Consider the following 26509-nt stretch of genomic DNA (forward strand, 5'->3'; position numbering starts at 1 on the left):
CAACTGCATGCGTCGGGCCAAGGGCAGGCTCTCCTGCAATGGTGCAATCAAGGTTCATGGAGGGGACTGGCCCTGAAGGAAGAAGTATTTCTCCTACAGGAGATAGTCTTAGAGGATCAGGTTGCCTACGATATTGTCTCCTCCTATCAGGTTAGTTCAGTCTAGAGGTGTCCTCGCAGTCCATTCACGAACACACAGATGAGAGCATCTTCATTGTAGGAATTGGCATACGCCAGGGTGCAGAACTCCAAGACATAGTCCGCTGGTGTGTTACAGCAGAGCTCAACCATAGGCTGTAATGATGAAATGCATTGTTGGGCATAAGTAGCTCATAAGCAAAGTCCCGCTTGCACTGTAGAAGAAGCCCTTGCACCTTTTAGGATCACCATGATATACCTTTTGGGTAGTGATGTGGCATGAATGGAAATCAGAAGAAGAGGGGTACCAGGGCCAGTTGTGGGGTGCACAGAGAGAGCTTCTACAAAGTTGATCAGTCGATCCATGCTGGCTTGAAGCTTGTGGACCTCCAGCTGAGGTTCTACCAGTTCTTGTTTCTGGTGACTGATTGCTTTGCAAGCTCAGCATCTCGGCCAATCACACATCACTCGTTTCACCCTGTTCATCCGTCTTGCCTTTATTGGCATCACAACCCCAATTGCAACTAGTAAACAGCTAGCAATGCTGTGTGATTTTATCCATTTTTGTCAGTTGAAGCCAGATCACCTTCAAGTTTCATAGTGAGCTAACAACTTTCCTTTTGCTGTTGTCAAGATCTAAAGCAAGTCGCTAGCTAGCATTGGTAATGTTAGCTACTAGCAAGCTCCAAGTAACTAGCATAGCTATTTGAATAGTATGATGACTTGGCTTATTTATGCAGAGGTTCGTTTGATTTTCCAGCTTTTGTCCCATTCAAAGACAATAGTCCATGTTGTCACATAAATCTACAATATAAGGTGCACCATCATCTATCCCTTTGTCAGGTAAATTCTAATTTTTTCATAACTGAGAATCTAACTAGTTTGGCTGCTTACAGATATCCACTATTGCTCCTTCTAGCTAACACTGAGTGTGCCTGTACACTCACAGTGGTAAGTGTGTTCTGTTAATATCATTAAAAAGACCAAATTCTTTCTAAAGCATGCATTTCACAGATGTACATTTATTGTATTAAAATGTGATGTGGACATGTTCTAACATTTGAGGAGTGAACACTTTGTCCTTCTAAAGTTATTGTTGACACTGAAATTAACCTACACACCAAGGTATTCATGTTTGAGTACAATATATTTTACCAATATTTCCCTTGATAAACTCCTCTTGTACTGTTATCAGTATTGTACTAAAGGGTGTGTGTAGCCTGATCTCCAAGTTTTAACCCCGTTTCATTACATTTACTCTAATCAAATGTTTCTGTGACGAGACACATGCTGTCTAAACTCTGGGAAACCTGATGTATGTGCATATTTTAAAGCCAAAATGAATTGAACTCAAGACTTTTTCCATTTACTGTTACACTTGCAAATGTGCTGAGCAGATCGTTGGAAGTTAATGTTTAGGCTGCCTGAGCCTCTCCCACTCTTGCTCAGAGACCTGTTTATATTTGAAAATGATTTTCCCCAATGAGATGGGTCCTGGCTCCTAGTTCAGTTCTGGAGTAACTGAGTGATCCTTTAATTTCCAAAATTAAAATTCAGTCTGAAATGAAGTTGAAGTACACAAAAAGGTCTTAAAGTTTGCAGCTGCTCTGAGGAAAGTGAGCTGCAGGCCTGGACACAGACATTAAGCTGGGCAAAAAAACAAACAAAAAAAAAAACCCAGTTGCTGAAAACGTCTTTGTTAGGTTTGAAGGAATAATTAAACCAAAACAAAAATACCTATGAACTGGTTCTACATATAAAACTAGGACCTGCTTCCTAAGTGGAATGGATACAGCAACTCCAACTGGGATAATCTTGTGAGGGCCCAGACACAGCGCCCAGCCAGTCTCTCTCCCTTTCTTTGCTGTTGAGTGTTATTTACTAAATGTGCAACATACATAGCTACCAGCATTTGGTTGCTTATGCTGCTGACCTGCAAACCAACATGCTGGTTAGAACTTGACCTATTCTTTTTTTTTTTTTTCACAGGAAATGAGGAAAACTTTAGCCAATGAGAGGAAAGGGGCAGAAGCTCTCATTTCTTTGCACCCTCCCTGGCAGTAATGTTGGAGAATAGCCTGGAATGCCTTTCCATTTTACAGGCATCCCTTAACAAGCATCCCTGGACAGTCTATGGGTCTCTCATGAGTCCCTCCTTCTGAAGGTACTGACCTGTGTACTAGTAAGTACACTGGGAAAAAGAATGCTGCACACTACAGTGTGGCATGCACTGGAGCCTGGCAGCAGGAAGCACCATTAGCACTGGCTCGGCAACGGGGATCTCCTATGCTAGAACTCAGATTGGCCAAGTAAGCCGTGTTAAATCTGCCCTTCTTTCATATCTTCCTTACAATTATCCCATTAACTATCTGGGAGCACTGATGCGAGTTATGCAATTGTCGTGTGATTGTCCTGATTGACATTTGCAAAATAATGAAATGAAAACATCCGGTCATGGTAGCATGGGAAATCCTACTGAACTGTAGCTCAAGTGTTAATGCATATTGACAGTTTCTAACTGCTGCTTCCCTCCTGTTGTCAAAGAGAACCAGATGATAAACGGTTTGTTGGCCCACTGTGGAGAAAACAAACAACTCCCACAAAGATGAGAAGATATTTTTGTGGGACAAGACAGGACCCAACAGCTTTGTCTGAAAAATATTTGCGCCTTTTATTTGTCACTGCATGTGGGAAAAATCCACTCACATCATACTGAATATAGCACTGTTTGCTTACCTGTGAGTCATGAGAAATGCACAGTCATTGTGCACAATAACTTCTCTCTGAATGCATTAAAATGTGGACATGCATTCTTGTCAAAGACTTCTCCTATCCACACTCCCCTTCGTTGGACTCTCCTCTGCTATCATAGTTCAACCATAACAATGGTATACAGCAAACATCTGCTCTGTGACTCCCTACACAGGTTCATGCTTCACAGTGCTATTTTAGACTATTTTAATTGCTAAGACAGGTCTAAACACCCAACCACAAATTAAAATATCGCATATTTGCCACTGGACATCATCCTGTTTCCAAAACAACTCGTCAGGGAGTTTGTTGTTGTTGTTGTTTTTATATAATAACCTTGTAGCTACGTCCAGTAGGCAACCCCCCCCCCCCCCACTTTGGCTCAGAGTTTATTGAGCGAGATCATATAAACACCAGTCCGCGGCGCGTTTCATTGTTCAAAGCTTCGGCAGCATCGAAAACTCTGATGACGCTTGTAGCAGTTATTAACCCAGGTCTGTAACCACGCACATTAAACCGCAACTGGAGGCAGCCTGAAGAGTTAAGTCAAAAGTACATTTCGTTTAAAACCGTACACATGTGAAAAGTAGCAGCACAAATCTAGTAGGACAAAAGCCAACTACAAAGCTGTAAAGAAATTCTCAAATACAGTAAACTTTAGCCTATGTACAGATAATTGCTTGCGATCCCTGTTATACATCTAAACGATTCATTTTACTCAGGTTTCCTTGGCGTTCCCCGACTCCCGTATTATTTCGTTTAGGTTTTCAAAAGTTTTCAATTTTTGGATTCACTGTTATTACGAACGAACCCCGCCTTTAAATTGTTCCGGTTCAGTAGTGGCTATTCGACACTTCTACGATAGCATTTTGACAGCACGAACAATGCACAATACGTGTCAAATTTTCCCAAGCCTAAATATAAACACAGGCATACTGTTAACATTATAAAGAGTTAAAACCAGAACTACATCGGAACTCCAGTTCAACCCGAGAGACGCCATTTGACATCCTGCAAGTTTCATGGAAGGATTTAAAGAAAAGTTAGAAACTAAGCGTATCATGAAAATCACGGTGGGCGGACGAAAATAATTTTCAGACTACGTCAAACGAGTTACCTGTAGCTGGAAAACACGGACTCACGCTCGTTCTTGCGTTATTGAGAACCCCCTCGATAAATGAAAACTTTCCATGTTACGACAACTACGGCCGCAGGTGTCGGTAAACTTCCGGTAAATGTTTTTCCTCCGCTTCTTCGGGCTCCTTTGGGAATGCAGCCTCGACGTTCATTCACATCCGACCCGCAGCGCGCACATTAGTGATCACTTAACTCTGTCGATCACCGACAGCCAAACTAACCCAAATGCGTATCTGTGAGTCCGGCGTCCTGCTGCCCAGTCTGTATAAGTTCCCGCGAGTTACCTGCGGTCGGCACGCTTTGCTCCTCCTGATGTTACTGTCAAACAGCAAAGCAAATGGAATGTTCAGGTGCGCGTGTCTGATGCAGGGCGCTGGTTTCAAGTGAGTCACTCACACACGCCCCGTGTTCCCGCAAACACAGGCAGCAATAACAATATGACTTTATTTGCGACATCACTCAGTTAACCTATTGTGATTTCCCCCTGTGTTGAAACGCGTGCTGTGGTTATTTTTCAAACAGTCTCTTCCATTCGTTTTCACAATTCTCTTTCTCTTTTTTTTAACCTGAGTTGAATCCAAATAGGGGCGTGACTGTAGCCCACTTAAAAATTAAAGTGACAGATGTTTTGCAAGTTAAACCAGTTACAGGAGGCTACAGGAGTATACCTTAAGAGGAGGAATGATGTGGATATTGCTCTGAATTCCGTTGCATGTGTAATGACTGCCTTACTTGCACATGGAGGCTCATTCTTTTTCCTGTATCGTTCATGCCCCGCTTCAGAGTTTGCCGCAAAGTTTCTGAAAATATAGCTTGATAGTGCCTCCATAGGTGATTCGTGGTACCACAGTAGCAGTATATCTCAATAACACAGTAAGCCATCAAACAAACGAACGAATGAATTAATAAATACATAATCTTCATGCATTCTGGAAAATGGCTTCGTGATAATCTAGTCTAAAAAAAAATAGTGAAAGAAGCACAGAAGATACTATAGCTGTTTGATGTATAGTAATGAGAGATGGGTGTGGCTAGAGTCCACTCAGAACTTACGTGACTTTGATTGATTGCTGAGTTATCCAGTGTGCGTGTGTGCGAGAGAGAGATTTAACCTCCAGTCAGATACAGACCCTCCTGTCACCTTAGATCTCTCTCTCTCTCTTGCTTGCTCTCTCTCTCTCTCTCTCTCTCTCTCTCTCTCTCTCTCTCTCTGCGATGGGGCAGAGAGAGAGAGAGAGAGTAGTATTAGAGTAGCATGATTTTTTTTTTTTGTGGAAAGAGTCCTAAATATAAATTAAACGTTTAATGTGTTATTGTGTCAATAGCTTTATAAGGTCAGATCAGATAGAAAACTGTTTTATGATCCATAGTCAGCCTATTATTACCCAATAACACCTTCTCTTATCACACATGTTTATTTCAAAAGGTGGGAGCTACAGAAGCCCTTCCTTGCTTCAAAGATCAAAAGTCATTTTCAATAGCTCTGACCCTAACTATCAGCTCTGTGGTCTTAAATTAGCTTTCCTCATTTTTTCCCCCTGTTTTTCAGTGTGGTACTGTCTTGCATATGACACTGAAGTGCTAAAGTGTTTAACATATAGAATGAAACATCTTCATGTGTGCATATCAAATGTATGTGTGTTTGTGTGTGTGCGTTTACAGTACGTGACCAGATAGAGCTTAACTGTTCACATGCTCAGAATGTTCTCTGCAGAAACTGCATGCATGCTACAGAAGGTGATCTTCAATATAAGTATGTCTGGAGTGGTGACAGACATGCTTGTTATGCAACCTATAATGTTACCGTGAAGGAGCCAGTCGAGTGCGACCGGGGCGTTTGACCCAGGCGGGCAAGAAGCGGTGGATAAGATGGTGGAGAATTTGTTCCAGTTTTGTAAGTGTTACTTCTGTTCGGTGGAAAAACTGTTTGGACATTTCGGTTTCTTTCTATAAATAGGGACAGCCTTCAAAAAAGGAAGATGTACTAACCGTCAATCAAGGTAAAAGAAAAGTTAAATTCTTAATTAATTAATTGATTATTAATTCAATATTTGGTTCTTTTAAAGTTCATCTCAGCCATTGAGAATTCAGTATTTTAGTAAAAATATAAGGTAAGGTGACACATATACCAAATGCTCTTTCTCGTTTATCTTCGAAGTTGCATTATTATGAAAACACAACCTTGATTGCAGGAGCAATCAAAATGTCAGTGGAACTTTGTTTATTTCCAAAGACCTTGGACACCTGGATTTCAAACTGAAATGTCCAGTCACCTGGCCTGGGACCTGTGGGATATGTTGGGATGCACAAACGGAGACCTGGGTTCAAGAGATAGGAAAGAGGAGCTGTCTACAATTCTTTGCTATTCCTTCCTTCCATCCCTTCATCTTAGAAGGAAACTCAGTGCTGTTGTCCTGGCAACAGGTGGGTTCAGAAAGTACATCATTTATGGGTGTACATTTGTGACATGCAAAGGCACAGAGACTTTGTCCATTTTATATTTTATATCCAATCATGCCTTTCTCAGGATAAAAAATAAATCAAAGATACTTGTCAAGCCAACAACAAGCCAATAACTGCAGCAAAAGCACCATGAAAAATGTTTGAACAGAGTATGAACCAGAAACAAACTCAGTTAAGTTACGGTGTGTAAAGTAAGGCTATTGTAATTTATTCTCAGTATTTAATTACTGTTAAAACTTTGTTGTAGTTTACTGTGTTTAGTTACTGTGTGCAAGACAAGGCTATAGTAGTTTATACTCTGTGATTTTCCCATACTTAGACTCACAGAAATGAGATTTGGATATAAATTAGTACTCTAATTTCCAAACAAAACACAAAATACTACCACTACTGCTACTAAATATTAACTACTCAATAATGAACTACTATGTTAATATTAACTACTACTACTACTACTACTACTACTACTACTACTAAATATTAACTACTTAATAATTAACTACTATATTAATATTAACTACTACTACTAAAATCATTTTCAGTCTCAATATGTATTTTACTGTAACCTAATCATGCAACAAATCCCATGATACACATTTTTTACAAAGCTAGATTTGAATAGTTTGGAAACATGGTTTTATAACAGCTTAAGACTTTGCAATGATGAAACCTCTTTAAGTCTTTACGACTTTACAAAAGATGTTTGTTGAAGCGATATTAAGCTACATTGTTTTCTTTGGATAGAAACTTGTTTCTAAGCATTTTCCACTTATGTGGGATACTCAAGTGTTTCTAGGAATCAACCGGTAAAAGTAGGTAAATGACAGCAACCAGACACGCCATAAACCGCCATTAAATGAATAAACACACATGTACCGCAGTTTTACCTGCTTTTAATTATAACTTTCCTTATCGTTTACCTTTTAATCATGGGTTATATAATGAACGATAGCGTGTCAGACTACTCTTGTATTTGTTGAGAGTTTCGCGCGCGGGTAACGGTTATCTGAGCTATGGAGACGGTTGGAATTTGAGACGGTCGCGTGGGTAAAGATGTCGTGAAGACGTCGAAGGACCATGTGTCCCGCAGAAAATAGCCAGGCGGGTTCAAACAGCTCGTAACCAGAACTGAGCGTTACGACGGCAGCCCTGCCGAAGACCTGACAACTTAACACGTATCCTCTGCAGCTCTCGCTCTCTCTCTCTCTCTCTCTCTCGCTCTCTCTCTCTTTCTCTCTATCTATCTCTATCTCTATCTACCTCTTGGGGATTACATTAGAATGGCGAAAAAACCAAAAAGTACCGTGACGTATGCTAAAATGAAGGGGATAGTGTCATACTTTGCTGGTAAGTAAAACTAAACATTTAGTGTATATTATAGCTAGCATACTGGGGCGTTTTCGGTATTATATTAATAGTTGAAAGCTTATTTTGGGGTAATGTCCATTTAAACAGTCTCGTTTAATTCTCGCTTGATTTGATGTAGCCACACAACAGAAGTGTTCATTTTCATATTTTTCTTAATTTCGTCCTGCTTTTTAGCTTTAATCAAAGAGAAAAAGATCGGTTCAGCTACATCAGACCTTCAACAGAAGCCTGAGATCAGCCCAATATACCGTCAGTGAGTATATTTTGATCTTTTACCGTCAGCGATGTATAATGTGAAGCTGTTATTCGAAACGCGGTGTCATTTACACGGGCGCTATTTAATATTACATTTGAATATGGTGATTAATCAGCGCGACTAATAATAATAATAATAGATATGTGAGTGCAAGTGACTTTCTACTGAGAGGCATCTGAGGTCGATCCGCTTTGGGAAAGTGACCTAGTTAGGAAAGTTGCTGCTCTGTGCCGTGACGGCAGCCTGCATGGAGAAATGAAGAGCGCAAATGTGATCTTTTTGTGCGCAGAGCACCAACGTCGTCTAAAGGGAGACGCTTAAGTTTACATTAACTTGCGCAAATTTAGATTTTTTTCCTCCCCAAACCATAATGTTCCATGTTTTTCTCACACGTCCCCCTACCAGTATGGGTTCGGAGTACTATCCTAGACCAGAGGGCGGGGGTTCTGGAGCGAGCGGACCGGCTTCTGTGAGTAAGCTTGTGCGCACAGCTGCGTCGCATATAAAATAGCAAGTACTTCATGTCTGTTGAAAAAGCACGAGGTCGAACGTTGGAGTTGAATTTCACGCTTGAGTTTGCTTACGGAGGCACTAGGTTGGTCTCTGCTAACTGTCTCTGCTAACTGTCTCTGCTCTTTTTCCAATAGCTGTGCTTCACCACCACAGAACAACAGCTGCAGAGTTCTCAGTAAGTAAGCTATTTACTGTGTATCTATAGGGCAGACATATATAGATCTATAGCAGACCCAGAGAGACAGACAGGCACACATACACACGTTTATATTTATGCATGTCTGTACAGGGCTTCAGCAGCTGATTTTGACTACTTGAAGGTGATTGGGACAGGCAGTTTTGGGAAGGTAAATTTCATTTCTTTAATATGTGTGAAAGCTTAGGCTTAGTCTGGGTCTGGGAAATTAGTCCAGAATATTTATCATTGTTGCATTTGTAACATTATCATAACATGTATCTGAATTTTTCAACCCTGCTTCCGATCAGGTCTTTTTGGCCAGACACAAGAAGAATGAAAGGTACTATGCAGTCAAAGTTTTACAGAAGCACATCATCTTGAAGAAAGAAGCGGTAGGTGTGTGTGGGTGTGTCTGTCTGTGTGTGAGAGAGAGAGAGAAAAAGAGAGAGTGCATGTGTGAGTGTTGTTGCATATAGTGTGCTGATTGGTGCCTCTGTATGTACTTTGACTATGTTGACTTTAACAGGAAGCACTCGTCATGTGTGAGCATAATGTGTTACTGAAGACTCTCAATCATCCATTCTTGGTTAGACTTCACTTCAGCTTTCAGACCAAAGACAGACTCTATCTAGCGCTGGACTATGCTGGTGGGGGAGAGGTGTGCACGCACGCGCACACACACACACACACACACGTGCACACTTTCTTTTTATGAATGGATGACTGTGTTTCTTGAGGGGTTGTGTTACAATGACATGTATGTATGTGTGTGTGTGTGTGTGTGTTTGTGTGTGTGTGTGTGTGTATGTGTGTGTGTGCAGCTCTTTTACCATCTACAGAGGGAGCGTGTGTTCATGGAGCCCAGAGCCAGATTTTATGCTGCAGAGATGGCCAGTGCTCTAGGATACTTACATTCCTTGCATATTGTTTACAGGTACACACACACACACACACACACACACACACACACACATATATATATATATATATATATATATATATAACTAAGCAAATAGGTAAGAGCCTCCCATTGGATAATTACTGCATGGATGATTGTTTCAGCTGCCAACAAGTTATTGAACCCTAACAACTAAGGAGATTGCTGAAACTACTAAAACCGGGTTAAGAACTGTCCAACGCATTATTAAAAAGTGGAAGGACAGTGGGGAAACATCATCTTCAAGGAAGGAAAGTGGTCGGAAAAAAATCTTGAATGATCGTGATCACTTAAACATATGGTGAAATCAAATCGTAGAAAAACAACAGTAAAACTCAGGGATATGTTAATAGTGAAAGTAAGAGCATTTTCACAGAGCAAAAGGAATTCAAGGGATTAGAACTAAACAACTGTGTAGCCTTAAGAAAACCACTTGTCAGTGAGGCTAACTGGCAAAAACAGCTTCAGTTTGCTAGGGAGCATAAAGATTGGACTCTGGAGCATTGGAAGAAGGTCATGTGGTCTGATGAGTCCAGATTTACCCTGTTCCAGAGTGATGGGTGCACCAGGGTAAGAAGAGAGGTAGCTGAAGTGATGCATCCATCATGCCTAGTGCCTACTGTACAAGCCTGTGGGGGCAGTGCCATGATCTGCGGTTGCAGTTGGTCAGGTCTAGGTTCATCAATGTTATGTGCCCAAAGAATGAGGTCAGCTGACTACCTGAATATACTGAACGACCAGGTTATTCCATCAATGGATTTTTTCTTCCCTGATGGCACGGGCATATTCCAAGATGACAATGCCAGGATTCATCAGGCTCTAATTGTAAAAGAGTGGTTCAGGGAGCATGAGACATCATTTTTACACATGGATTGGCCACCATAAAGTCCAGACCTGAACCCCACTGAGAATCTTTGGGATGTGCTGGAGAAGACTTTGCACAGTGGTCCAAATCTCCCATCATCAATACAAGATCTTGGGAAAAATGAATGCAATTCTGGACAGAAATAAATCTTGTGGAAACTATGTCACAGCGAATGTGTGCCGTAATCAAAGCTAAAGGCCGTCCAACGAAATATTAGAGTGTGACTTTTTTTGTGTGTGTGTGTGTGTGTGTGTGTGTGTGTGTATAAAAAAAAAAACCCTCAAAAAATAAATAAATAAATAAATTAAAAAAATTTAAAAAATAAAATAATATATATATATATATATATTACTGAATATGGGTTTTAATATATTACTTTAGCTAACATAAGTAGCCAAAATAAAATCTTTTGGCCTTTTTTGTTTTTAAAATGAAACATGTATTTTGTAAACAAGCAAATTTTCAGAAAAATGTCCCCAATTTTAAGAGTGTTGATGTTTTTTTTTCAATGTGAGGACATTTGGTCCCTCGTGAAAAATAAACATAAAATCTTGTGTACAACATTGTCTAAAACCTGAATGAAGCTCACCCCTAATGCACACACAGTGTGGACACACAGATGTGATGAACTAAATAGTTTTCCATACACCTCAGGGTGTCATTCTGTCTTCCTCTGTCCTGCTCCTGCATACACAGAGACCTGAAGCCAGAGAACATCCTGCTAGATTTTGCAGGGCATGTCGTGCTAACTGACTTTGGCCTATGTAAGGAGGGCATGAGAGGGCATGCAACCACTAGAACATTCTGTGGGACCCCCCAGTACCTGGCCCCAGAGGTCCTTCGGCAGCAGGAGTACGATAGGACGGTGGACTGGTGGGGGTTGGGTGCTGTGCTCCACGAAATGCTCTATGGCCTGGTAGGTGATCCACCATCGCTACCACCAACCCTACCACCATAAACATCACCACCAAGAACACTACCACCATAAACATAAGTGCCAAGAACACTACCAACAACAACACTACAACCACCAACACTACCACCATAAACATCACCACCAAGAACACCACCAGCAAAAACACTACAACCACCAACACTTCCACCATAAACATCACCACCAAGAACACTACCTGACACTATCACCTCCAACACCATCACTACTAACAACACCACCACAAACACCACTACCACCATAAACATCACCAAGACCACTACCAGACACTCGCCTACAGCACCTTTACTACTACCAACACTACAACCACCAACCCTACCACCATAAACATCTCCACCAAGAACACTACCACCAACACTATCACCACCAATGCCATCACTAATACTAACAGCACCACAAATGCCACCACCAACAACTCTACAACCACCAACACTACCACCACAAACACTGCCAATACTACCCCCACCATATATCACTATCACTAACATCCCCACCATCAACACTACCACCATCACAGAGGATGGGATAGAGAGAGCAAGCTCTGGCAAGAAAACAAGGGGCATGTACTTGACGTTGAGGATAATCTCAAGTGTGGGTTACTGATGGATGTCTGTCTCTCTCTTTAGCCACCTTTCTACAGTGCTGACCATATGGAGATGCTAAGCAATATATTATTTCAACCCCTGGCCCTGAAGCCGGGGGTGTCCAAGGCAGGAAGAGACCTTCTCAAACGGCTGCTTAACAGAGACAGGGCTAAGAGGCTAGGCGCTAAAAATGACGTGGTAAGTTTGCACACACACCACCACCACCAGCATCAATACCATCAACACCTCCACCGAAAACTCCAACACCACCACCATCACCTCCACCACCAACACGCGGACTCTTCAAATAAATTATTGTCCTCTTTTTTAGGCAGAGTTGCAGCGTCACTCATTTTTCAGCTCAATCCAATGGGATAAGCTTGTGGCAAAGAAAGTGCCACCCCCTTTTGTTCCCTCACTGGTGAGTGCAGTGAAAACTCTTTGCTTATACAGTTGCATATGCATATACAGTATGTAGTTACACATGTACATAATGTAAGATAAATGTCAAGCTATTTTTTTTTTTCATTTATATAAAGCCTGTTATTATATATTAGTAGTAAACATTTTTCAATCCTTTTTAGTCCAGCCCTGATGACCTGACAAACATTAACCCTGCGTTCACAAATCTTCCTGTGCCTGAGTCGTTGGGTGCATGTGAAGAGGCTGAGATGACCTTCTCTGACTTCAGCTGCATAAGCAAGAACATCCTGCCGGCATTTGCACAGACCAGCACAGGCTGAGTCTGAATATACCGCCAACATTTGCACAGACCAGCACAGGCTGAGTCTGAATATCCCGCCAGCACCTGCACAGACCAGCACAGGCTGAGCCGGTATATCCCGCCAGCACCTGCACAGACCAGCACAGGCTGAGTCTGAATATCCTGCCAGCACCTGCACAGACCAGCACAGGCTGAGTCTGAATATCCCGCCAGCACCTGCACAGACCAGCACGGGCTGAGTCTGAATATCCCGCCAGCACCTGCACAGACCTGCACAGGCTGAGTCTGAATATCCCGCCAGCACCTGCACAGACCTGCACAGGCTGAGTCTGAATATCCCGCCAGCACCTGCACAGACCAGCACAGGCTGAGTCTGAATATCCTGCCAGCACCTGCACAGACCAGCACAGGCTGAGCCGGTATATCCCGCCAGCACCTGCACAGACCTGCACAGGCTGAGTCTGAATATCCCGCCAGCACCTGCACAGACCAGCACAGGCTGAGTCTGAATATCCTGCCAGCACCTGCACAGACCAGCACAGGCTGAGTCTGAATATCCCGCCAGCACCTGCACAGACCAGCACAGGCTGAGTCTAAATATCCCGCCAGCACCTGCACAGACCTGCACAGGCTGAGTCTGAATATCCCGCCAGCACCTGCACAGACCAGCACAGGCTGAGTCTGAATATCCCATCAGCATCTGCACAGACCAACACATGCTGAGTCTGAGTGTTACATCCACAAAGCTCCCTCACTGCAACTGATATTCAGTCTGAGCTAAAAAAACCAACAACAAACAAACAAAAAAACCCCCCCCAAAAACAAGAACACTACAGGATATAAAGTGAATAGTAGAAAGGGACTACTTCTGTTAGATGAAGCTGTTTACCTTAAAAATCCCCAAAATATACTAACTGTAATGTTGGTTTTGGATGCTGTTTGGACCACTGACTTTGCACATGAGTTTTGTTATGTCTCAGTACTGTGATCAGTCAAACATTTGTTCGGTTCATCGTTAAGTCTTTATATTTGTGTCTATTGCCTGTCTTTGTGTCAAATGGTATATTTACTGTAGGAAGGGTAGGCATAGTTACGAATGGTCAGATAGACAAAGGATTTATTGGAGGCTGAAATGTTTGAGCTTTAGTTTCAAGATACAGATCTTGGAGAAGTGAATTTTCTATCAGGGATTGAACTGTGATGAAACTCTAGGGCAGAAATCTTTGAAATGTTAGCTCATAGAAATGCTCTCTCACAGCATAGTGTTGCATTGTCAAAAGATGCGATTTTTCAATGTGAAATATTGGTTTATAGCGCTGACTGGATGAATGTACACTGGATGAACGTCCATAGGGGGTAGTGGCGCTGTATGTATGTTGTGATCTTCATTTTTTGTCGGTGATAACTTTACATGTTACATTTTTAAACAATTTTTTGTTGTTAATACATTTTTAAGCCAAAATGTATGTGTAAATGTCTACTCGTAAACTATATTTACGCGTGTCACGACGACTTCAGCATTGTTTGAAACGAGAACCACCATCGCATTGAGCCCATGCGCCCTTTGTACTGTCCACCTATATTTGTATGCTGATGCCGCCATCTAGTGTTGGTGTACTGGTACAGCTCTCGCCTGCCTTCACAATCCACCGACTGCAGCCGTCAAAGCCATACACGTAACTGTATTTTTAAAGTTTCTGGTGCTGATTGCATAAAACCCCTGCTATACATTGCGCACAAAATTCGACAACGAAAACACTGAACAATTACGCTCTACTGATTGCTTCCACGAGGCCTGTTTTTTAATGAGCACATCTGCGACGGTGTAGCTGAACACGTGATGGTGACAGGAAACCAAAATCAGTGGATTCCCCAAAACCATTTGAGTTTAAGAGTGTTTCGCTTGGACTTGAATAACATGCAACCTTCTAGTTTAAGGTTAAGATAGATAAATAGCGCAAGCGCGGATCAGTATGTCGTTGGCATAGAATAATCCTATATATCATCAAGCGAAATAAGATAAACGTTTAGTGAAACACTAAACAGTAGAGTGCATAATCGGGGGCACAGGAGAACGCATACTATTACATCAACCTATTCTGATAAGTAAAATGATTATTTGTGGAACAAACACAAAGTTGAGGTTCGATAGGATATTGTCGTCGGCACCGTTGCATACGAATTTTAGGTCGTATAGCACACTAAACCTGTATTCTATTAATGCATCATCTTCATGGTGCGTTATCAGTCTTCCAGCCTATTGATTGTGTTGAAGTTTATCGAGCTCCGAAGTTGGCAAGAGGCATAATACCTTGCGCATGCGCAATGCGGGCGAACCATCCAGCTCAAAATAAGAGTTAAAACAGAAACGAGGTGAGTTGCACATTTTTCTTAAAATATCGTCGTAATATCACGATTGATGAAAGCAACAATGATACCAGTGCACAGGGAAAGGTTTGTTTAGCAGTTTGCAGCCATCGTAACTATTTACAACGATGTTTAAAACGATAAAGATAAATTGAAGTGACAAGTTTATGTAGAAGAAATTAAAAGCAAGCGTTTCACGATTTTTTCTGTATTGGGCACGCTAGAGTTCGTTTGTTTGCTAATTGGTAAATGGCAACTCCTTTGAACTGTCTTTATGAATGTTTTTCTTCTTTTTACTAACATCACGAAACTGTATATTTCGCATATTGTGGTCCGCTTGCTAACATTACTAGCCCCAGCTAGTTGCAGTTGCTAGCCGGCTGTCCATTTGAATTGGACCACAGTCGGGCTTAACTAGACAGCAGAGGCTAGCCACCTTAGCCAACTTGCTAACGACATTCCGTGACAAGGGGAAAGTAAGGAGTTTGTTGGTTGAGAGAAAAACATTAAATTCCAGCAGAACAACTTATACACTTGACCTTCATATACTAATTAAAGGCTGCGCCGAATTAATTAGACCAAATAACTCCAATAATTTACATAGTTTAAACGTGTCGGCGGCCCTTTGCTATCCTCCGCCATTTTGTATCAGGCGAATGCTAATAATGGGCGCTCGTGCATTAGACTTTATTTATGGTCGGAATAAATTCCTTCAACACTTGAAATCTAGTAGCAAACATTTTGAACAAGTTTAGTGCGTCCATGGATTGTATGCAGGTGCATTGTCACTGTGTACGCAGCTAATTTGAATCGGATTTGATTTAAAATAAACGATGGGTTAAGAACGTTATTACAGTGTTACCGCCAGTATACGACTGTTAACATGCTTGAACGACTAGTTTTCTATTAGAAAACACAACTATCTGTAATATTTCCACTAACTTACCCCCAGATCTTCCTGTGTATTGCTGAACAGTAGATTTCACAAGATTCTTTTAAAACAACGTAAAGCTGAACTTGTTCATCTAACTTTTATTTTAGTCGCTTTCCCACATTTTTGCTCTGCTGAGTGCAGAAGGTTCAACAGTGAGAGTTTATTTTCGTGGGTATTTATCGCCAAAATGCATTGTAAACAATTATAAATCCATATTTTGTCCATATTTAAGTGCTTGGTGCAATCCGTACCAACGACACGAGTCGCCCCCTCGCGGAATTGCAGCGAATGACGAGACACGCGCAGGTATTTCGTAAGTGGAGTTGCGGGCGTTTCGCTGCTTGATCGCGCCTATATCCCGAGTGTCCGGCAATGTTCCTCTGAATTAAGAATAAGTTAGCTATATTTTTATAGTTTACACAAGCTTGATAGCTGATGAATTTTACTAAGACATCTGCCACTTTGTACAGTGAAGTAAGCCGATTTAACAGTAATATCGATCAATCGGCCTGTGAATACACTCGTGTAAATAGATTAGTCAACAGCAAGCTGCACATCACCTCCCCGCTGGACATTTAGATTGGCGAGGGGAGTTAGTGCGTGATGTAAAATTTCGCTGTCCAGCGTGTCTTCTAAAGCGTCGAAGCTTAGATGCTTTTCTTTTACTTCCTGTTACAGGTAAGAGTATAACGATTTCAATACATTGTCGAAAAACGAAGCTTCAAAACAATAAATCTAATATTTTAACTTTGCAGTCTCTCTAAAAGGTCTCCCGCATGCTGCAGGTTTTTAATTGTTTTTAGCGTATTTGCGTTGGTTTATAAGATCACTTATTTGCACAAGAACGTTATTTTGTGTTCTTTTGTATTGAAATCAGATCTGCATTTTTCTGAGGCTGCCAAGCCTGTGAGATTTAGAGGTTTGTAGAGTCTTCTAGGTTTGAAGAATTGTAGATCACATACAATATTAAAAACTGACTTTGAACTTTATCAAACCTAAAGTATGTTATTACAATCTGCTCATATGTGACCCAATGTACCTTTATATGTATGATGATGTATCTTTTTGTCAAGTATGTCATTTAAAGGGAAAGCAAGTTTCCAAGCTATGAAAACTGGTTCAGTCTTTATCTCTCTATCAGGAAAAATGACAGACACACCTCCCAGTGATGGCCCTGCCCCTACTGTGGAGTTTGACATGATGTCGGCGCTTGATTGGAAGGACGGCATCGCTACATTGCCTGGCAGTGACCTTAGGGTACAGCGGCTCAATTACAGACACTGTTAAACTGAACAACTGCAGGTCATTGACAACCATGCCTTCACTTGTCTTTGTTCATTGACCCTTAATTCACAAAACAGTGGGCCAGGAGTCTGTCCATAACACTGATGTTAATGGCGTTATTTGCAGAAGATGCTATTCATTGACTGTCAGTAAAGCTGGACGTAGGCGCACTGACTACTAGGGAAGAGAGAGGTAAAGTCTACGGGACGAAATCACACAGGAACAGGAAGCACGTGCAACATCGAGACGTCCAGGCCAGCTAGTCATGTCAGATCAGCACGTAGATTCTGACAGTAACCGCTCAGATGCTTATGTTTAAGAAGTACAGGCAACAGGAAATGCCATATGCATTAAATATGGGCAGTTTTGCTTTGTAAACTGCACCTGTTGATGAGTATAATATGATGATGCAGGTTATGGTCTCGTGCAGGTTATTTCCATATTTTGCCCAGTAAATGTGGACCCACAGACCTGACTGAACACGAGCATATGTCATCACATCATGGGTCTCCCTGTTCATGTGATGTATATCACACACCTGCCTTTCCTACTGTAATAGGAATTTAGTGCAGCCACTCTCATGGGTCACCTTAGGCCAGCGGGTTCCAAACTGAATCTCCACCTTTTCCTGGCCAGTTTGCAGTTGTGGTTTTATCCAGCTCCCAACGCATGTGCACCAGATAATCAGGAGCTCAGCAAACAGTATCACTCCGAATAACCCGCTGAGTACTAAGGACAGCTGCGTTCGGGTGAGTGTAAGTATCTGTTTCCTTCTCTCTCTCACTTTTTGCTTCAAGTTCCGGATGACAGAATTTGGCACTCTGGAGATCGTAACGGACCTGGAGCCTAAAGACAAAGAGGAAGAGCCAATGTGTGTGGAGGCTGAAACCACACCCCCCAACAGTACCTCCTCCCCTGAGCCCACCAACCCTTCTGAGCAGGGACTGCAGGCCCAGACGGCCAGTGAGCTGCATGCCCACACTGTGGGTGAGTACTTCAGCACAGTGGTGTTGACTTACATTCAGCACACTGAAAAAATGCATAAAAAGGCAAAGTGGACTGGGGCTGCTACGTTTGCGCTGTGAGTGTTCTCACAACACAGGAAACGGCATGATGACGTGTCTGTCTGTTTTTGTGGTGTAGCTGATTCCTCTGGGCACCAGCCACAGGTGGGCAACAGGGGCCGCGTGGTGGGCAGCCCTGGTCCCGTGGAAGGCCCCAGCGTGGAGGTGGCCAGCTGCAGCTCCTGCGGACACTCTGGTTCCCAGGAGACCTTCCTGCAGGGCAAGTTCTGCAGCCCTGTGTGCGTGCAGCCCAGCAGCGGCAGGTAAACCCACGGTCAGGAGAAGCAGATCTGTTAGTTTGGTGCCCCCACACGCGCGAACCAGGTCTGTTAACCCAGTGCCCCCCCAGACACGCCCCCTGTACATGAACCAGGCCCGTTGGTGTGACTCCGCCCACACACAGACCCTGCACATGAACCAGGCCTGTTAGCTTGACACCTCCCCTAGAATGGCACGGTAGTCGCACAGATACTGTGTGGTACGGTATAGCTGTGGTACCATTTCCAAACTGTTGTGGACCGATAATGGTAGTTATAACAGTAATGGTACGATGGTGGTTATAACAGTATTGGTACGATGGTAATTGATGGTAGCTGTAAATTCAGTGTGGTTGTTTCAGAGATGCTTTGTTCTTATAAAAACACTGCCTGGACTGGCTCTGTTGTTGACAAGGTTAAAGCTCTTAATACTGCAGTCCTATGTTGCTGACACTGTGTGTGTGTGTGTGTGTGTGTGTGTGTGTGTGTGACTGGCAGGTCCACTCCAGGTGACACAGGTGAAGGTGAACGTTTAGGTAAACGAGTTCGGAAGAAGAAGAAGATGTTCATGGAGTCTGATGGTGAGGAAGAGGAGAACATGGAGGAAGAGGAGGTGACACATTTATTCACACATACACACACACACACACTCACACACAGCATATTATGTGCACTATTGTACTTAATAAGCTGCCCTTTGATTTCCAGGAGAGGTTTAAAGCTTCAAAAGGCCGAAAAGCAGCCAAACTCGCCAGATTGGGTAACTGTCCAGCACACACACTCCTAGGTTGTCTTGTGATGTTCTTTGATGAGCAGAATGGAGAGTTTAAATTAAATGCATTAATAGGCCGTTTTTAAAATTGTGAACAACTTTTCAGTTAAATCACAAACAAAAGAGCAGGTGGGGGTTTGTGCTAATGTACTGATGTGATGCTGTTGCTGTAGTAACAATGCCACCTGTGAAGAAGAAAGCTTGGAGCTGGCCGGTCTATTTAGAGGAGGAGAAGGCTGTCAGTGTGCCCTTGAAACTCTTTAAAGAGGTAAGACCTTCTCACCGCAACTTTAAACTACAGTGGTGTTTGTATTTATGTCCGGAGGAGAATATTTATCTGTGTGTGTGTGTGCGTGCGTGTGTGTGCGTGCGTGTGCGTGCGTGTGCGTGCGTGCGTGCGCGTGTGTGTGTGTGCGCGCGTGTGCGTGCGTGCGTGCGCGTGTGTGTGTGTGCGCGCGTGCGCGTGCGTGTGTGTGTAGCACCAGTCCTTTCCTCAGAGCAGGAATGGGTTTAAAGTTGGAATGAAGCTGGAAGGCCTGGACCCGTGTCATCCTTCTCTTTTCTGTGTCCTTACAGTGGCAGAGGTAACAGGCTCCGAGGGTCACTGAGTGGGCGGGAGTGCAATGTAGTCGAAGGGGCTTTAATATCACTAGCTCTATGACAAGCTTATGAGCAACTGAGTTTTATAAAGTGAATGAAATAGTGAAGATTTTGTTGCTGTGATTATTGTTTTTGGTTTTATACTGTGGGTGTAGATGGCGATGTAGATGATGCGATTGTGATTTGGTTCTTGTCATCTCCCTGGCAGGTGCAGGGCTACAGGGTGAGGCTGCATTTTGATGGCTACCCTGAGTGTTACGACTTCTGGGTAAATGCAGACGCATGGGATGTAAAGCCTCCAGGGTGGTGTGAGAAGATGGGCCTCAAGCTGCTTCTGCCCAAAGGTGCAGCCTGAACCAGGCCCGCCTAGAGGGGCTGGGGGCGTGGCTGGGGCGGGTGGGGGCGGGTGAAGGGGTCTGCCTGGGGAGGAGGAGCTTAAAGCTTAGCGCTGGGTCTAGGCTTTTATAGTTACAAAACATGTGACTTCAGGCTGAGAAAAGAACTTTCCAGCAGTGGGCAGCAAAAGAATGAATAGAGAAAATAGCTTTATTATTGTTTGTTTTTGCTGTAACAATTAGATATGGCTTGTTGTGTTGTGTTGTAAACTGACCAGGTAAATACAGTGCATGCTTGAATCTGCGGTACTTGCATATAAAATTACTCAAAACCTCTGGATAGCAAGTTGTGGATTTTTCTCCTTTTTTTAAAAATACTGGATGTTGAGTTCATGCATGTGTGTTTGTGTGCTTGCTTGTAGGTTGTAGAGATGGAGAATTTAACTGGAACACGTATGTTAAGAACTGTAGAGGTCAGCTGGCACCTAAACATCTTTTTAAAAGTCTTAATACAGTAAGTAATGATGTTGCCCATGCTTTCATCTCAAGCCTGGAAATGATAGGAGCATTGATATGCATGTAGTGTAGTAGATGTTTATAGTCTGTGCTGATGTGTGTAATTGTAATGTGCTTATTGGGTGCTTGTAGTAAGTGCTGTTCATATGATATATAATATGGACAGTCATGTAAAGTGTAGTCATGTCTGATGGGTTTAGCTGGTGTTTAGTCTGTTCTGATGGGTGTGATGTGTGTTTGTAGAAAGTTCGCACTGGGCTAATGGTTGTAATGGCCTCTCTCAGTCAGTCACCCCCTCAGGATTCCGCGCTGGGATGAAACTGGAGGCCGTGGACCGCAAAAATCCATCACTCATCTGCGTAGCAACAGTTGCTGCAGTTGTGGACAACCGCCTCCTCATCCACTTCGATAACTGGGATGATACGTACGATTATTGGTATGAAAAAAGTGTAAAAGTGTGTGGATGTTTGTAGGAGTGTACCACAGACTCTCTCTCTCTCTCTCTCTCTCTCTCTCTCTCTCTCTCAGCGGGAGGGAGGGAGGGAGGGAGAGAGAGAGCAAGCACAACAAATAACACAGTCGCTTGTACATGATCCATGATGATCCATAATCAGTACACATGTGCCTGCATTTCCATTCTGGAATAAAACTACATGACACGTGACCTTAATCTAGCTGGACTGGTGACCTACCACATTAAGTCATGCATGATGATGAGATATTTAATAATCGCCTGTAAATGTTCAATTTTCTAATTACAGGATAATTTTCACATTATTTAATGTGGCATGACTTTAACAAAATTTTGATACTCAACCTGAAATAAAGTTTGATGTGCTTCATCCCCATTTCGGCAAACTAACATTAGTTTGCCAACTTATATATACAGTTTATGGTGTGTACCCGTGTGTGTGTGTGTGTGTGTGTGTGTGTGTGTGTGTGTGTGTGTGTGTGTGTGTGTGTGTGTGTGTGTGTGTGTGTGTGTGTGTGTGTGTGTGTGTGTGTGTGTGTGTGCGTGATCACACGCACATAAATCTGTGTATTTGTTACCAGGTGTGATGCCAGCAGTCCATATATTCATCCGGTTGGGTACTGTCAGGAGACGGAGTTAACACTTACCACGCCTGCTGGTGGGAGGGATGTTGTTTTTATTTCATCATTTTAGAAAATAAATGAATATTGTATCCCTAATGTTTAGTGTTTGTGTGTCTCAGAGTACAAACACCCAAAAAGTTTCTCCTGGGAGAAATATCTGGAAGAGACTGGAAGCCAGGCCGCACCTGCTAGAGCCTTCAAACAGGTGACCATTAATGAGCATGCTCAAAGCATTGCACCATGGGAGCTTTAGCCAAATAGAAAACAAAAATAAGCACCAGTAATGTCATAAAGCAATGTGCATTATTATAATGTATGTACTTGTTGATAAAACCTTTTGCTGCTGTTCTTTTTTCTTTTCGATTAATCCCAGTAATGTTTCAGGTATGTGTGTGCGTGCTAACTAACTGTTTGTGTGTAGTACCTGGTTTTGTGTGTATATCTGAGAGTGTGTGTGTGTGTGTGTGTGTGTGTGTGTGGTGCCTTGGGCTAACTCTGCTCTGACCTCTGTGGCCCCTGCTCAGAGACCCCCCCATGGCTTCCAGGTGGGGATGAAACTGGAGGCAGTGGATAAGAGAAACGCAGTGCTGATCCGCGTCGCCAGCATCGCAGACACGGATGACCACAGGGTCAAGGTCCAAAAGCCGGCGTTATTCCTCTCTGAGCTTCCATACTAGAAAAACTCAGTCCTGAAAGGCAGATGTGTGCTGTGTGCAGATGTTAAGATTAACTTTATCAATGCCAGGAAGGATAACTTCAGGAAAATTAAAAAGGTAGATACGGTGATGGTCATAGTGACTGTGCTAAACATTAACTGTGTGTGTGTGTGTGTGGATGTTTTTCAGGTCCATTTTGATGGCTGGAGTGATGAATATGATTACTGGCTGGATGCTGATAGCAGTGACCTGCATCCTATGGGATGGTGCCAAAAAACTGGCCACCCTCTACAGCACCCCAACGGTAAAACACATGCACGTCCACACACTTACATACTTGCTTATGGGTAGACTGTAGGGAGGCCACCAAAAAGCGTACTTGACGCTTCTGGATTTTAATGGCATGAGATGAGATGAGAGGCGACAGCCACCTTGAGCACAGGACAGACCACCAACCAACCCTGGACACACACACACATACTTACACACAGGTCACATTCATACAGGACAATTTAGAGTGTCCAGAAAACACAACTGATTCTTACACTTGCTCATTTTTCTTGTCTCCAACACATCATGGTGTGTCAGTAAACTGACAGTTCACTTGCTGCCTGATATATCCCGACCTTTGAGAGGTGCCACTGTAGCAAGATAATCCATGCTGTTCACTTCACCTGTCAGTGGTTTTAATGTTGTGACTGATGGGTAGTGCTAACTGCAGGCGTGTGTGTGTGGATGTGGTGCTAACTGAAGGCTCTTGTGTGTAGACTCCAGTGATTCCCCAGCCGTCCCGAGTCAAGGCTGTCCTACCCCTGGATGCAACGGTGTCGGACACATCAAAGGCCCCCGTTATGGAACACACTACACGTTAGTAACCCACATGCAGTGGCATGGAAACATGCTGTACACCTCACACTGGGGGTGCCAGGTTACCTACATTATAATGAAGCTTCAAAGACACGGAGTAATTAAAAACCTTAATCTAAATTAACCAGTTCTGTCTGGTAACTTTGAAACGAGAGCTTGAGTTAAATGGCGCCCTCTTGTGTTCATCCAGTGGAATGTTTTCTAGATGATGGGCCATTAAATCTGAAATGGCAGTTCTGTTCAGCACTAACAAAACTAGCAGCATTATTCAACATGCATTAATTATCTAAATTCAGGATGAATTATTATTTGGACTTAATGAACCATGGTTAGTCATGAACGTTAATGACACACTGTAGTTCACTGTTCCAGAGCCGAGTAAAAGGAACAGGTAAAAAACATAAAAACCACACCCCATCTCACTACTCCTCTCCTGTCCTCGTTCCGCCAGGGCGCTGAGCTGTCCGTACTCCGAGCTGAATCTGAATAAGGACGGCCTGTTGCCAGACAGGCTGAGCGGTGAGAGGCCGATCACTCTGAGTGGTCCTCCACGACACCGCCGCACGGAGTCTCTCACCCAGACCGCTGCGCCCACGCCCCCAGCCAACAGCCTGGAACCAGCCGCCGATGCCGCAGAGCCCTCCCCTGCAGCCAGGTCAGCGTGGCCCCATAGTATACCCGAGGGGGCGGGGGCGGGTTGCGGGGGCGAGGTACCTGTGTCTGGGGGATCTGACACCCTGTCTTTGTTGGCATGTTCCAGAGTAACAGCTACCAAATGCCTGAAGACCCAGCAGGTGAAAAGAGAGGGAAATGGAAAAGGTATGCAGAACAGCCGCGTCACCGGCACGCCTCAGACACGCCCCTTGCTGGAGGATAACCACCTGGTGTGTGTGTGTGTGTGTGTGTGTGTGTGTGTGTGTGTTCAGACTGTCTGCAGCAGTTCCTGCACGAGTCTGTGTTCTGTGGCTGGGAGCCGCCCCGGATCCAGCACTGCTGGGAGAGACATGGCAAGCTGCTGCCCGAAGCCCTTGGCCTTAACGCCAAGACTGTGGCCAAGTGGAGCACAGAGGAGGTACACACACAAGCGCGCACACACACACGACTGCAGTGCATGGGGGAGATCACTGAATGATGTTTCTTTGTGCTCTGTTTTGCCAGGTCGCATGTTTTGTGCGCAGGCTGCCGGGCTGCAGGGATCATGCGACTGTTTTCAGGAATGAGGTACAGAGAACTTTGGGCTGAGTAAAGCCCAGACCGATGAAGCAGAGTTGATGTTGTAGGTCTGTGGCAGTAATGGTTTGACTCAGTCTCCCTCTGTTGTTGTTCATGCAGCAAATTGACGGCGAGGCCTTCCTGCTCCTCACCCAGTCCGACATTGTGAAGATCCTGAGCATTAAGCTGGGCCCTGCTCTTAAAATCTACAACTGCATTCTGATGTTGAAGAGTGCCGACGAGGAGTAGCCCCGCCCCCTGTCAACAGTGGTGGTAACGAATAGCCCTGCCCCCTCTGAAGAGTGCGGATGATGAGCACTGCCCCTTTTTGAAGAGTGTGATGAATAGCCACCTCCCCTTTGACATGGATGAAGTGTAGCCCTGCCCTCTGCGAAGAGTGCAGATGAGGAGCAGCTCTGCCCCCTGATGACCAATGACAACCTAGTTTGACTTTTCTTGCATCTTTTCCCAGCTATATGCAATCCTTAGAGTAGTGCTGGTGGGATGTGACAATTAATTCAAGAAGTTGAAGGGTCTAGCTGGTGAAAGGTGGGGTTCTTGTGCCCACCCTGGTTTACAGTGATCAGACTCCTCCGTTCAAGCTTCCCATTCACCCCTACGTACGCTTAAGTGTTCCGAGCTACACTTTTGGCCCTTTAATTCTCATTTTATTTATTTCCTATTTTACCCAGTAATTCGGTTCAGATTAACAGTTTAGACTGTAGAACGCATGGAACCCGGTTCCTAAAGAGCTGTAACATCTGCTGATTGTCAGTACTATTTATGATTTTATGGTTATTAAACGTGTGATTAACTGGAGTTGAAAGCGTGAACAAATTCCACAGTGGTGGAATTTTTTACTTGAAATGTACAAAGTGATTTTTAAAATGATGCAAAAACGGAGTCCTTTGTATATGAACATGTCACACCCAGAATGGACAAATGTAAGACCACTAGGGTGAGATGAAAGTGTGCGTGTGTGCGTGTGAGTGTGTGTGTGTGTGTTTTGCATCAGGGAATCTTTTAGTTTGGGCAAATCTTACAATGAATGTCTTGTGTGTATTGGTATGAAAATTGCGCTTTGTGGAAACTATAAAATTTGTAAAATGATGTACAGTGAATTCCTTCATGTGCTAAGAATGTTCTACTGACGGTGTATGTGTGTGTACAGAACAAAACTTGGAGAGATGTAAGCTGCAGTTCTGAAGAATCTGAGTTAATAGAATAAACTCTTGTTACATCCTGCGATGAGCCAGTCTGCCTTGGTTTTTTGTGCAGCTGACCTGTGTATGTTTGAATAAGAGATGGCATGCGTGATTCAAGAGCTTTTTTAAAAGGCAGCCTTCTGTGAAACAGACTAAACATTTGATTAAAGTATTTGTGAGTCACTTCTATACTGCATGATAACTGATGTGACAGCAGAATTTTAGCCCATTACATCATTCCATTGTGGGGTTTTTTTCTGAATGCATTGACCACACAGCTTCAGAAAAACTGGGATTATTTAGCCTAATATTTCCTTATTAGGGGTTGCATAGGTTATTTTTCTCACACCATATTAGTGCTCAGCCTCAAACTGTCCTTGTTTACTTGGAGCTGATCTCTCCCTTCATATTTCTGATCTTTTCTATATATATTTGATTTCTCTGCTTATTTTGAAGTCTGGCGCTGATCAACACTTATGG

The 26509-nt window shown here is 43.3% G+C and overlaps 2 protein-coding genes across 9 annotated transcripts; both read left to right on the top strand.

The window, feature by feature from the left end:
• The first annotated feature begins 5817 nt into the window (after window positions 1-5817).
• Window positions 5818-14331, top strand: sgk2b (serum/glucocorticoid regulated kinase 2b). 7 transcript variants are annotated; one of them, XM_081715603.1, is made up of 13 exons: window positions 5832-6025; window positions 6184-6449; window positions 8031-8109; window positions 8518-8581; window positions 8760-8800; window positions 8915-8972; window positions 9112-9195; window positions 9330-9461; window positions 9625-9737; window positions 11260-11521; window positions 12184-12339; window positions 12473-12562; window positions 12726-14331. In XM_081715603.1, the coding sequence occupies exons 2-13, from the start codon at window positions 6287-6289 to the stop codon at window positions 12882-12884; spliced, it is 1401 nt and encodes a 466-aa protein (XP_081571729.1). In that variant the 5' UTR covers window positions 5832-6025; window positions 6184-6286; the 3' UTR covers window positions 12885-14331. The 7 variants fall into 7 exon arrangements, with proteins under 7 accessions (XP_081571742.1, XP_081571729.1, XP_081571725.1 ...); XM_081715599.1 differs by having other exon boundaries at window positions 6259-6449; XM_027001198.3 differs by having other exon boundaries at window positions 5838-6025; window positions 6259-6449; window positions 11302-11521.
• Window positions 14332-14761: 430 nt separating this feature from the next.
• Window positions 14762-26069, top strand: l3mbtl1b (L3MBTL histone methyl-lysine binding protein 1b). 2 transcript variants are annotated; one of them, XM_027001204.3, is made up of 21 exons: window positions 14762-15238; window positions 17308-17423; window positions 18248-18437; window positions 18594-18777; window positions 19270-19384; window positions 19480-19531; window positions 19717-19811; window positions 20023-20127; window positions 20352-20487; window positions 20901-20992; window positions 21279-21430; window positions 22048-22124; window positions 22209-22294; window positions 22614-22724; window positions 22935-23049; window positions 23513-23612; window positions 24064-24267; window positions 24373-24431; window positions 24539-24684; window positions 24771-24833; window positions 24945-26069. In XM_027001204.3, exons 2-21 carry the CDS (start codon window positions 17313-17315, stop codon window positions 25071-25073), a joined length of 2322 nt encoding a protein of 773 aa, XP_026857005.2. In that variant the 5' UTR covers window positions 14762-15238; window positions 17308-17312; the 3' UTR covers window positions 25074-26069. The 2 variants fall into 2 exon arrangements, with proteins under 2 accessions (XP_026857005.2, XP_081571710.1); XM_081715584.1 differs by having other exon boundaries at window positions 14788-16844.
• The last annotated feature ends 440 nt before the right edge of the window (window positions 26070-26509 follow it).

The sequence above is a fragment of the Electrophorus electricus genome, chromosome 1 (assembly GCF_041902795.1).
Source record: "Electrophorus electricus isolate QZ-2024a chromosome 1, ASM4190279v1, whole genome shotgun sequence".
NCBI classification, from domain to species: domain Eukaryota; kingdom Metazoa; phylum Chordata; class Actinopteri; order Gymnotiformes; family Gymnotidae; genus Electrophorus; species Electrophorus electricus.

Bases quoted from the DNA above. Each gene is read 5' to 3' on its own strand.
- sgk2b (XM_081715603.1), top strand. From the start codon at position 6,287: ATGTCCAGTCACCTGGCCTGGGACCTGTGGGATATGTTGGGATGCACA. The intron at 6,450-8,030 runs GTGGGTTCAGAA...CCTGCTTTTTAG, and splicing joins TGCTGTTGTCCTGGCAACAG to CTTTAATCAAAGAGAAAAAG. The intron at 8,801-8,914 runs GTAAGTAAGCTA...ATGTCTGTACAG, and splicing joins CAACAGCTGCAGAGTTCTCA to GGCTTCAGCAGCTGATTTTG.
- l3mbtl1b (XM_027001204.3), top strand. From the start codon at position 17,313: ATGACAGACACACCTCCCAGTGATGGCCCTGCCCCTACTGTGGAGTTT. The intron at 17,424-18,247 runs GTACAGCGGCTC...TTTTGCTTCAAG, and splicing joins TGCCTGGCAGTGACCTTAGG to TTCCGGATGACAGAATTTGG. The intron at 24,834-24,944 runs GTACAGAGAACT...TTGTTCATGCAG, and splicing joins CGACTGTTTTCAGGAATGAG to CAAATTGACGGCGAGGCCTT.